Raw genomic sequence first — 13,080 nt, 5'->3', positions numbered from 1 at the left:
GAAATTATTGAGGTAAAAAAACATTGTAACGTTCAGTTATATGGTTTATTATACAGTTCGGTAGGACTACTCTGACAGAGATGACCAACAATTTAGCAGCTAATCATTGGTAACATTGTAACTAGTAACATGACACAGGTTCACTTTAGATATTCCAATGTTATGAGACATTGTTCAAATCTAGAGTGTTTAAATCTAATTTGACCTGCTAAATGATGTGATTAGCAGTAGCCTACAGAGTGGAACCACTTCCATGTTGTTTGGAGAAAAGCTTTAATCCTATATGAATTGATATAACATTGAAGTGCATGTGTTCAATTGATATTGTAATTCATCATATTATGTATTATAATAATATAATAAACATTATCATACACAGTTGAAGTCGGAAGTTTACATACACTTAGGGTAGAGTCAATAAAACTAGTTTTTCAACAACTCCACACATTTTTTTTTAAACAAATTATAGTTTTGGCAAGTCTGTTAGGACATCTACTTTGTGCATGACACAAGTCATTTTTCCCAAAATTGTTTACAGTTGTTTAACTTATAATTCACTGTTTCATATTTCCAGTAGTTGAGAAGTTTACATTCTCTAAGTTGACTGTGCCTTTAAATAGCTTGGAAATTTCCAGAAAAATATGTCATGGCTTTAGAAGCTTCTGATAGGCTAATTGACATAATTTGAGTCAATTGGAGGTGTACCTGTGGATTTATTTCAAGGCCTACCTTCAAACTAAGTGCCTCTCTGCTTGACATCATGGTAAAATCAAAAGAAAACATCCAAGACCTCAGAAAAAAATTTGTAGACCTCCACAGTCTGGTTCATCCTTGGGAGAGTAATAAGCCGGTGTAGAGGAGTTCGGCGCAATAACGGACCATATTACATACAAACAATCACTCACAAACAAACATGGGGGAACAGAGGGTTAAATAATGAACAAGTAATTGGGGGAATGAAACCAGGTGTGTAAGACAAGGACAAAACAAATGGAAAATGAAAAGTGGATTGGCGATGGCTTGAAGGCCGGTGATGTCAACTGCCGAACGCCGCCCGAACAAGGAGAATGTCCGACTTCAGAGGAAGTCATGACAGTACCCCCACTTGACGCGCGGCTCCAGCAGCGCGCCGACACCGACCTCGGAGACGACCCGGAGGATGAGGCGCAGGGCGATCTGGATGGAGACGGTGGAACTCCCGCAGCAACGAAGGGTACAAGACATCCTCCACCGGCTCCCAGCATCTTTCCTCCGGACCGTACCTCACCCACTCCACGAGGTACTGAAGGCCCCTCACCCGACGCCTCGAGTCCAGGATGGCTCCAACAGCATATGCCGGGGCCCCCTCAATGTCCAGAGGGGGCGGAGGAACCTCCCGCACCTCAGACTCCTGGAGTGGACCAGCCACTAGGGGACACATGAAATGAGGGATTAATACGGTAATCTGGGGGAAGCTGTAACCTGTAGCATACCTCGTTCAGTCTCCTCAGGACTTTGAATGTCCCCACAAACCGCGGGCCCAGCTTCCGGCAGGGCAGGCGGTGGGGCAGGTTTCGGGTCGAGAGCCAGACCCTGTCCTCCTGTGCAAACACCGGGGCCTCACCGCGGTGGCGGTCGGCGCTCACCTTCTGTCGCCTCACGGCCCGTTACAGGTGCACATGAGCGGCATCCCAGGTCTCCTCCGAGCGTTTAAACCATTCGTCCACGGCAGGAGCCTAAATCTGGCTGTGATGCCAAGGTGCCAGAACCGGCTGATACCCCAGTACGCATTGGAAGGAGTAGAGGTTTACCTGTTATGGATAGGGGGCAGTATTTTCACGGCCGGATAAAAAACGTACCCGATTTAATCTGATTATTACTCCTGCCCAGAAACTAGAATATGCATATAATTATTAGCTTTGGATAGAAAACACTCCCATTTGAATGGTGTCTGTGAGTATAACAGAACTCATTTGGCAGGCCAAAACCTGAGAAGATTCTGTACAGGAAGTACCCTGTCTGACCATTTCTTGGCCTTCTTGATCATCTCTATCCAAAACAGGGGATCTCTGCTGTTACGTGACACTTCCTACGGCTCCCATAGGCTCTCAGAAGGCTGCAAAAAGCTGAATGGTGGCTTTGCAGGCCCTGGCTGAAAAACATTAGCGCATTTTGATAGTGGTCGATCAGAGAACAGAGACTGGAGGTGCGTGCACGAGGCGACCCCATGTTTTTATTCTTTCGTCTTTGAACGAAAACAACGACTCCATGTCGGAATATTATCGCTTTTTTACGAAAAATAGCATAAAAATTGATTTTAAACAGCGGTTGACATGCTTCGAAGTACGGTAATGGAATATTTGGAATTTTTTTGTCACGAAACGCGTCGGGCGCGTAACCCTTCGTCATCCTTGGATAGTGTCTTGAACGCACTAACAAAACGCCGCTATTTGGATATAACTATGGATTATTTTGAACCAAACCAACATTTGTTATTGAAGTAGAAGTCCTGGGAGTGCATTCTGACGAAGAACAGGAAAGGTAATCAAACTTTTCTAATAGTAAATCGGAGTTTGGTGAGGGTCAAACTTGGTGGGTGTCAAAATAGCTAGCCTGTGATGGCGTGCTATCTACTCAGAATATTGCAAAATGTGCGGACATAGGGAGTGCATAAAGGAGTTCTGTATCTATAATTCTTAAAATAATTGTTATGTTTTTTGTGAACGTTTATCGTGAGTAATTTAGTAAATTCACCGGAAGTGTTCGGTGGGAATGCTAGTTCTGAACGTCACATGCTAATGTAAAAAGCTGTTTTTTGATATAAATATGAACTTGATTGAACAAAACATGCATGTATTGTATAACATAATGTCCTAGGCGTGTCATCTGATGAAGATCATCAAAGGTTAGTGCTGCATTTAGCTGTGGTTTTGTTTTTTGTGACATTATATGCTAGCTTGAAAAATGGGTGTCTGATTATTTCTGGCTGGGTACTCTGCTGACATAATCTAATGTTTTGCTTTCGCTGTAAAGCCTTTTTGAAATCTGACAGTGTGGTTAGATGAAGGAGAGTCTTGTCTTTAAAATGGTGTAAAATAGTCATATGTTTGAAAAATTTAAGTTTTTGTATTTTTGAGGAATTTGTCATTCGCGCCACGCCTATCATTGGAGCAGGTGTTCCGCTAGCAGAACGTCTAGATGTAAGAGGTTAATGGAGGAGTGGCGGAGTGAGTTTTGGGCCATCTCTGCCCAAGGGATGAACACCGCCCACTCCCCCGGCCGGTCCTGGCAATATGACCACAGAAACCTACCCACATCCTGGTTTACTCTCTCCACCTGCCCGTTACTCTCGGGGTGAAACCTGAGGTGAGGCTGACCGAGACCCCCAGACGTTCCATGAACGCCCTCCATATCCTGGACGTGAACTGGGGACCCCGATCAGAGACTTTGTTCTCAGGCACCCCGTAGTGTAGGAAGACAGGAGTGAACAGGGCCTCCTAAGTCTGTAGGGCCGTAGGGAGACCGGGCACGTCCTTGGCCAAGGTGGACCACAAGTACTTCCCACTAAGACAGCGTACCGTCTGACCGATGCCAGGATGACCAGAGGAGGGTGACGTGTGGGCCCAATAGATCAACCGGTCGCAGACAGCAGATGGAACGTACAGACGCCCAGCTGGACACTGGAGAGGAGTGGGCTCTGTACGTAACGCCCGCTCGATGTCCGTGTCCAGCTCCCACACTACCGGCGCCACTAGGCAAGAGGTCGGGAGTATGGGAGTGTGATCCATTGACCGCTCCTCTGTGTCATACATCGGGGACAGTGCTTCTGGCTTAGCGTTCTGGGAACCTGGTCGGTAGGACAGGGTGAACACAAAATGAGTAAAAAACATGGCCCACCTTGCTTGGCGAGGGTTCAGTCTCCTCGCCACCAGGATGTACTCCATTTTGCGGTCGTCAGTCCAGATGAGAAAAGGGTGTCTCGCCCCCTCAAGCCAATGTCTCCATGCCTTCAGAGCCTTGACGACAGCCAAAAGCTCCCGGTCCCCCACATCATAGTTTCGCTCGCCGGGCTGAACTTCTTCGAAAAGAAGGCACAGGGTCGGAGCGTCGGTGTGAGAGCTTCGGTGAGAGAGCACGGCTCCTATCCCAGCCTCGGACACGTCCACCTCCGCTATGAACGCCAAAGAGGGATCCAGATGAGCCAGCACGGGAGCCGAGGTAAACAGAGCCCTCAGGTGACCAAAAGCCCTGTCCGCCACAGCCGACCACTGCAATCGCACAGGTCCCCCTTCAGCAGTGAGGTAATGGGAGCCGCTACCTGACCAAAGCCCCGGATTAACCTCCGGTAGTAGTTGGCAAACCCTAGGAACCGCTCTACTTCCTTTACCGTGCTGGGAGTCGGCCAATTACGCACGGCTGAAATGCGGTCACTCTCCATCTTCACCCCTGAAGTGGAAATGCGGTACCCTATGAAGGAGACGGACTGTTGGAAGAACAGACATTTCTCAGCCTTCACGTACAGGTCATGCTTCAACAGTCGACCAAGCACCCTGCGCACCAGGGACACATGCTCGGCGCGTGTAGCGGAGTTTATCAGAATGTCGTCGATATACACCACTACACCCTGCCCATGCAGGTCCCGGAAATTCTCGTCCACAAAGACCTGGATGACTGATGGAGCATTCATCAACTCGTACGGCATGACGAGGTCCTCATAGTGCCCTGAGGTGGTACTAAATGCCGTCTTCCACTCGTCCCCCTCCCAGATACGCACCAGGTTGTATGCACTCCTGAGATCCAATTTTGTGAAGAAGCGCGCCCCGTGCATTGACTCGATCGCACTGGCGATGAGAGGCAGCAGGTAGCTGTACCTCACCGTGATCGGATTGATACCCCGATAGTCAATACACGGGTGCAGACCTCCATCCTTCTTCTTCACAAAACATAAACTTGAGGAGGCAGGTGAAGTGGAGGGCTCAATGTATCCCTGCCGCATGGATTCGGAGACATATGTTTCCATAGCCACCGTCACCTCCTGTGACAGAGTATACACGTGACTCCTGGGAAGTGCTGCGTCTACCAGGAGATTTATCGCACAATCCCCCCGTCGACGGGGTGGTAATTGAGTCACCTTCGAGAGCCAAATCGGCATATTCTGAGGGGATGCGCAAGGTGGAGACCTGGTCTGGACTTTTCACCGTAGTCGCACCGATGGAAACACAAACACACCACCCTGAGCACTTTCGTGACCACCCCTTGATAGTCTTCTGTTGCCACGAAGTAGTGGGGTCATGACAGGCCAACAAGGGTAGGCCCAGCACCACGGAAATGCAGGAGAATCAATAAGGAAGAGACTGATTCTCTCCTTGTGACCCTCCTGCGTAACCATGTCTAGTGGAGCGGTGGCCTCCCTAATCAGCCCTGACCCTAATGGTCGACGATCTAGGGCGTGCACAGGGAAGGGCATAACCATAGGAACAAGGGGGATCCCTAAACTATGGGCAAATGAAGGGTCAATAAAATTCCCAGATGCGCCTGAATCTACGAGCGCCTTATGCTGGGAATGCAGGGAAAACTCAGGAAATGTAATAAACACATACATGTGAGCAACAGGGGGCTCTGGGTGAGCCTGGTTCCATCTCACCTGGGGTGACACGATAGTGCCCTGCCTGCTTCCTCGACTCTCTGAGGAACCGCCCCCCCAGCACCGACCAGCAGTGTGCCCTCTGCGGCCACAGATGGTGCAGGGAATGGCCCCTCCTCCGGTCACCCTAAGCGCAGCATCTCCCAGCTCCATGGGCATCGGAGTGGAGCTGCTTGGGGATGGAACTGACAGGCCCCAATCCGGACATCCGCGGGTAGCAAGGAGGTTGTCCAGCCGGATGGACAGGTCCACCAGCTGGTCCAATGTGAGGGTGGTGTCTAGGAAGGCCAGATCCAGACGGACGTGCTCGCTCAGACTGCACCGGTAGTGATCGATCAGGGCCCTGTCGTTCCATCCCGCGCTGGCGGCCAGGGTCCGGAAGTCCAAAGTGAAATCCTGTGCGCTCCTCGTCCCCTGCCTCAGGTGGAACAAACGTTCACCTGCCGCTCGACCCTCAGGCGAGTGCTTGAAACCTGCCCGAAAGCGGTGGGAGAACTCTGCGTAATGGTCCAATGGCGCCGCATCTCCTTCAATCCACACGGCGTTGGCCCACTCCAGGGCTTTGCCTGAGAGGTAGGAGACGAGGGTGGACACACTCTCACGTCCCGAAGGAGCCGGGTGGACGGTCGCCAGGTAGTGTTCCAGCTGGAGTAGGAACCCCAGGCATCCGGCAGCCGTCCCATCATACTCCCTCTGGAGTGCGAGCCGAATCCCACTGGGACAGGGTGAAGGAGGGGGGTCTGCTGTAGTGGGGCTGGTGGGGGCGCTTGAAGACCTCCTCCTCTCTCCTAACAATCTATCGTCTGCAACACTCGATCCATGGCGGTCCCCAGACGTTGCACAAGGGTCGAGTGCTGCTGTACGCACTCCTCTACTGCCACAGAGAGGGTGTCTGCTCCTGCTGACTCCATTCAAGGAGAGTGATTATGTAATGAGCCTGTGTGTAGCTGGTGTAGAGGAGTCAGACACAGGACAGCAGATATGAGTAATAAATGTAATTTAATCAAAGAATCAATAATACAATGAAATAATACAATAATACAATACAATGCAATAAGATGACAAAGAAGGCCAAGAAATGGTCAGACAGGGTTCTTCCTGTACAGTTTCTTCTCAGGTTTTGGCCTGCCATTTGAGTTCTGTTATACTCACAGACACCATTCAAACAGTTTTAGAAACTTCAAAGTGTTTTCTATCCAAATCTACTAATAATATGCATATTCTAGTTTCTGGGCAAGAGTAGTAACCAGTTTAATTTGGGTACGTTTTTCATCCGGCCGTGAAAATACGGCCCCCTATCCAAAACAGGCTTTAAATGTCAGGAATTTTGAAAAACTGAGTTTAAATGTATTTGGCTAAGGTGAATGTAAACTTCATACTTCACCTGTAAGTGAGGCAATGTGCCCAGAGGACTATACTGTAGGGGAAATACAAGAGAGGAAGCGTACCAAGAGGACTAGACTTTAGAATAAATTCTGTGTACTGCCAGCATGCCAAGAGGAATAGACTGTTGGGGAAATACTGAGTAGAGCCAGCTTGCAAAGAGGAATAGATTGTAGGTGAAATATAATTTTGGCAACATGCCAAATGGACTAGACTGTCGCAGAATTACTGTGAAGAGACAGCGTGCCTGGAGGACTAGACTATAGAGGAAATATAAGTGAGGCAAAGTGCCAAATGAACTAGACAGTGGGTTAAATACTGTGCAGGGCCAGCGTGCCAAGAGGACTAGACTGTTGGGTAAATACTGTGTAGAGCCAGCGTAACAAGAGGACTAGACTGTAGAGGAAATATAAGTGAGGCAAAGTGCCAAATGAACTAGACAGTGGGCTAAATACTGTCAGAGCCAGCGTGCCAAGAGGACTAGACAGTAAGGGAAATATTAGAGAGGCTGATGGTTATTGTGTGTCTAATGTATGTTTATGTCTATCTAAACCATTACAGTCAACGTAGTTCTGATTCTGGTGCATAAACTCTCTATAGCTGAAAGAAGAAGGACCTGACTGGGTGAGCAGAGCAGCCTCTAACCCCTCCCTTCCTGGCATGGCCAAACCCACAGTGTGGCCCCCAGAGGAATCCCCACAGAGGTACGGTGGGTATTTAACCAAGAGTAGAGAGGTAACCTAACCTATGTGGGTCTGTCTGGCGCTGTGCTACCCCATACATTCTACACATCAGGGGAATGAAGCTCTCTCTGGCTCCTGCTATGGATCCAAGTCTGGCTGGTTGTCTGGTTCTACTACATCTAGCTGTGATCGCTGGCTGGTTCGCCTTGCTCACATCTGCCTCTACCTCTACCTCTGCCTCTGGGCTGGAGTCTGTCAGATGCAGGCTTCAAGGCACCCCTCGTCCTCCGGCGTTCTCCCAGGACGGGGACTTTGTCATCGGGGGTGTTTTCTCCATCCATTACTACATGCACACTGTGGATCACAGCTACACAAGCATGCCTGAGCCCCTGCAGTGCACAGGCAGGTCAGTGAGCGCAAGAGGGAGCAGGGGACAGGACTGTGGCTGTGTGGGTAGACAGATAAATTGTGTTTTAAAGAAAGAGAAACAATGTGTTTAAAGACCGATAAACAATGTTTTAAAGACAGATAAAAAGTGTGTTTAAAGACAGATTAACAGTGTGTTTAAAGACATAAAAAGTGTGTTTGTGTCTGAGATAATAGGGAAAGACTACTCTTACAAGGATCACATTTTTAATTGCAGGCTATCCTACAATGTCCTCAATTACAGACAACAAAAGTGTAGGCAAATAGATGGTGTGGAAAATAATACTAGATATTAGGCTGTTTGCATTGGTAACATTCTATAAGCTAGTTTATGATTCGTCAGGAGGTGCTCACTAACCCATCTTCTATTTACAGTATGGATTCCCGTCAGTTGCGTTTCTCGCGCGCCATGATCTTCGCAGTTGAGGAGATAAACAACAGTTCATACCTGCTACCGGGTGTCACACTTGGTTATCAAGTGCACGACTCTTGCAACTCGGTCCCTATGGCCGTGAAAGTGGCCTTCCAGCTGGCTAATGGCCTGGACCCCATGTTTGATACCGGAGAACAGTGCTCGGGGTCGGCTACAGTGACAGCTATCATTGGCGAGTCTGCCTCCACGCCTACCATCAGCATGTTGCGCATCATCAGCCCTTTCGGCATTCCTCAGGTAAACTCCCGTGGAAAGAAATCATTCAGCTTCTTTTAATTCCCTGTATTCCAACTGTATTCTCCTCTATTTCAGGAATATACATTTCTGTGTGAAATTACGTGGAGAAAGGCATTTGAACATAGACTGAGAACTATGAGTCTGGAGAACTTCTATAGGCATTTGAACATAGACTGAGGAATATGAATCTGGAGAACGTCTGGAGGCATTAAAATATGATCTGAGGACTATCTTTCATAGGCTAGGTCGTTATGGGAGACCAGGGATTGGTGTCACACTTTTGTGTATCCTATTCATTCTGGCCTAATGAAAAACAATGAATTGGCTTATTATTATTAATGTCTCCCTAACATCAAACTACATAGCTAAATAAAAAAAGCAGGAAGTAGCCAATACATTAGAATTGTTAGGCCGACATGATGTTCTGTCTCATGTTTTCAATTGTCTGTTTTTACCTAGGTGAGCCACTCTTCCACCTGTGCGTGTCTGAGTGATAAGAAACAGTATCCAACCTTCTTCAGAACCATCCCCAGTAACCAGTTCCAGGCTGCCGCTCTGGCCCACCTCATCAGGCACTTCGGTTGGACCTGGATTGGGGCAGTCCGTTCCGACAATGACTACGGTAATAACGGGATGGCGGCTTTCCTACAGGCAGCACAAGAGGAAGGCACATGTGTGGAGTATTCTGAAGCCTTCTCCCGTACCAACCCACTCAGCAGAGTGCAACGGGTGGCCGACGTGATACGCAGGTGATCCATGATTACTTGTGAACTTTTCATTCACACAAATGCAAGACTATATTAAAACAACACTATTGTTGTTAATTTCTCTCTTTTCCCAAAGATCATCTGTGAGACCAACATGATTTGCATATCTTAAGCTTGTCAAAGTGTTGATTAATACTAATGTTCATGTTCACTTCACTGAGACATTCCATTGAATGACAACCATGACCGGCATATTAAGCATATGATATAATCATGTTCCCCAGCTCCACAGCCCGGGTGGTGGTTGCATTCGTATCCACTTGGGACATGAGAACCCTGCTGGAGGAGATGGACCGCCTGCCCTCTCCGCCCCGCCAGTGGATCGGGAGTCAGTCCTGGGTCACTGACCCAGGTATGCTGCACTTCGGCCTGTGTGCCGGGGCCATCGGATTTGGCATCCAACGCTCTGTCATACCCGGCCTAAGGGACTTCCTCCTGGACCTCTCCCTACAGAAGGTGTCCAACTCTCCCCTGCTCACAGAGTTCTGGGAGGGAGGCTTTGGCTGTAGGCTTGGGAAAGGTATCTATCTATCTATCTATCTATCTATCTATCTATCTATCTATCTATCTATCTCTCTATCTATCCATTCATCATCTGTCTGTCTGTCTGTCTGTCTGTCTGTCTGTCTGTCTGTCTGTCTGTCTGTCTGTCTGTCTGTCTGTCTGTCTGTCTGTCTGTCTGTCTGTCTGTCTGTCTGTCTGTCTGTCTGTCTGTCTGTCTGTCTTTCTGTCTGTCTGTCTGTCTGTCTGTCTGTCTGTCTGTCTGTCTGTCTGTCTGTCTGTCTGTCTGTCTGTTGGTCTCTCTCTCTGTCTGTCTGTAGGGACCTCTACAGTTGTTGGTGTTGAGGAGAAGGTGTGTGATGGCAGTGAGGATATACAGCAGCTACAGGTCCCCTACACAGATACATCTCAGCTGCGTGTCACTAACATGGTGTATAAAGCTGTTTATGCCATAGCACACGCCATCCACAGCATTGTTTGTGAAGAGAGAGGAAACTCCACTGTGAACTGTGACAAAAACCTTAATGTGAAGCCAACACAGGTGAATGACAAGTCTATACTATAATTTCCTGATAAATATGTTTATTTAGACTACATGTATGAAGGCCTAGGAATTCTCATTATACTTTACAACTTCTTCTAAAGTAACACATCTGATAATATGAGTTGAATTAATGTTCTGTTTCTCTCTCTGCCTCTCTCCATCTCTCTTCCCTTCTCTCCATTTCTCTCTTTCCATCTTTCTTCCCTTCTCTCCATCTCTCATCTCTCTCTTCCCCTCTCTCCATTAATCTCTCCATCTCTCATCCCCTCACTTCTCTCTCTCCATCTCTCATCCCCTCACTCATCTCTCTCTTCCCTTATCTCCAACTTTCTTCAACTCTCTCCATCTCTCGTCCCCGTTCTCTTTCTCTCTCTCTCTTGCTCTTCCAACCCCCAGGTCCTGGAGAGATTGAGGAGGGTGAACTTCTCTCGTAATGGGTACCAGGTGTCTTTCGATGCCAATGGGGACCCAGTGGCCACATATGAGCTGGTCAACTGGCAGAGACGGGAGAGTGGGAAGATGAAGTTTGTGACAGTGGGGCGCTATGATGCGTCCCTGGTTCCTGACCAGAGGCTTGACATCGAGAAGGAAATCACCTGGGTAAAGAACAGTACACAAGTACCTGTGTCAGTTTGCAGTGAGAGCTGTCCCCCAGGCACTCGTAAGGCTATACAGAAAGGAAAGCCTGTATGCTGTTATGACTGTATCCAATGTGGAGAGGGAGAGATCAGTAATAACACAGGTAGGACGATAGGAATAGTTGGCATAAAATGTGTAGTAATTTCTAATACGGTTAACTAAGTAGTGGTTTATTCATATTACCAGCACTACAAAGGTAGTGTCTGTCAATCATTTTCCTGTTCTTATTATCTCATGTAAGCTGCACATTAATTCAGCATTCTTTATTGTAAACTGACAAAGTGCAGCATTGCGGGACATGTATTTGTAAATAAATAAAACCTGAATCTATTATTATTACCATTGATGTCTGTTATTTTGTCCTGGTCAGATTCTTCAGACTGTCTGATCTGTCCCGAGGAGTACTGGCCCAACGCTGAGAGAGACCAATGTATCCTTAAGCCTGTGGAGTTCCTGTCCTTCCACGAGGTCCTCGGAATCATCCTGACCGCCTGCTCTGTGGGCGGGGCTTGTCTGGCCATCGCTACGGCAACCATCTTCTACTGCCATCGGACTTCAGCAATCGTCAGGGCCAACAACTCTGAGCTGAGCTTCCTTCTTCTCTTCTCCTTGACTCTTTGTTTTCTGTGTTCTCTTACCTTCATTGGCCGGCCCTCTGAATGGTCCTGTATGCTGCGTCACACAGTGTTTGGGATCACCTTCGTCCTCTGCATCTCTTGTGTTCTGGGGAAAACAATAGTGGTGTTGATGGCCTTCAGGGCTACGCTTCCAGGCAGTAATGTCATGAAATGGTTTGGTCCTCCACAGCAGAGATTGACTGTAGTGTCCTTCACGTTTGTCCAGGCTTTGATATGCACTCTGTGGTTGGTCCTGTCCCCTCCCTTCCCCATTAAAAACCTCACTACCTACAAGGAAAAGATCATTCTTGAGTGTGATGTGGGTTCAGCTATTGGTTTCTGGGCTGTGTTGGGCTATATTGGACTCCTGGCTCTCTTATGCTTTGTGCTGGCTTTTCTGGCTCGGAAGCTGCCTGATAACTTCAATGAGGCCAAATTCATCACCTTCAGCATGCTCATATTCTGTGCAGTCTGGATCACCTTTATCCCAGCTTATGTCAGCTCTCCTGGGAAGTTCACTGTAGCTGTGGAGATCTTTGCCATCATCACCTCTAGCTTTTGGTTGTTCTTTCTATTATTTGTTCCTAAATGCTTTATTATTCTGTTCAGGCCGGAGAAGAACACCAAGAAACACCTTATGGAGAAGACATCCAATGATATACGTTATTAAGAAATGATTGAGGGGAAAAAACATTGTAACGTTCAGTTATATGGTTTATTATACAGTTAGGTAGGACTACTCTGAAAGAGATGACCAACAATTTAGCATCTAATCATTGGTTACATTGTAACTAGTGACTTGACACAGGTTCACTTTAGATATTCCAATGTTATGAGAGATTGTTCAAATCTAGAGTGTTTAAATCTAATTTGACCTGCTAAATGATGTGATTAGCAGTAGCCTACAGAGTGGAACCACTTCCATGTTGTTTGGAGAAAAGCTTTATTCATATATGAATTGATATAACATTGAAGTGGATGTGTTCAGTTGATATTGTAATTCATCATATTATGTATTATAATACCATAATAAACATTTTCATACACAGTCGAAGTCGGATTTTTACATACAATTAGGTTGGAGTGATTAATTAAGTTTCACATTGGAATAAATATGTGGAACTTAATATCCGCTGCGCCTTGGTCCCATTCTTAATACAACCCTGACAAGTACGCAAGTATAAACACCATGGGACCACGCAGGCATCATACCGCTCAGGAAGAAGA

General features: G+C 47.3%; 1 protein-coding gene across 1 annotated transcript; it reads left to right on the top strand.

Moving 5' to 3' along the window:
* The first annotated feature begins 7,805 nt into the window (after nucleotides 1-7,805).
* On the top strand, nucleotides 7,806-12,565 carry LOC115206640 (extracellular calcium-sensing receptor-like). The gene is made up of 7 exons (XM_029773811.1): nucleotides 7,806-8,095; nucleotides 8,491-8,785; nucleotides 9,245-9,534; nucleotides 9,777-10,057; nucleotides 10,386-10,594; nucleotides 10,994-11,339; nucleotides 11,607-12,565. Exons 1-7 carry the CDS (start codon nucleotides 7,806-7,808, stop codon nucleotides 12,521-12,523), a joined length of 2,628 nt encoding a protein of 875 aa, XP_029629671.1. The 3' UTR covers nucleotides 12,524-12,565.
* Nucleotides 12,566-13,080: the final 515 nt, after the last annotated feature.

The sequence above is a fragment of the Salmo trutta genome, chromosome 13 (assembly GCF_901001165.1).
Source record: "Salmo trutta chromosome 13, fSalTru1.1, whole genome shotgun sequence".
Lineage (NCBI taxonomy): Eukaryota > Metazoa > Chordata > Actinopteri > Salmoniformes > Salmonidae > Salmo > Salmo trutta.
Note: the sequence above shows the minus strand (reverse complement) of the source record. Positions and strands in the feature narration are given on the sequence as shown.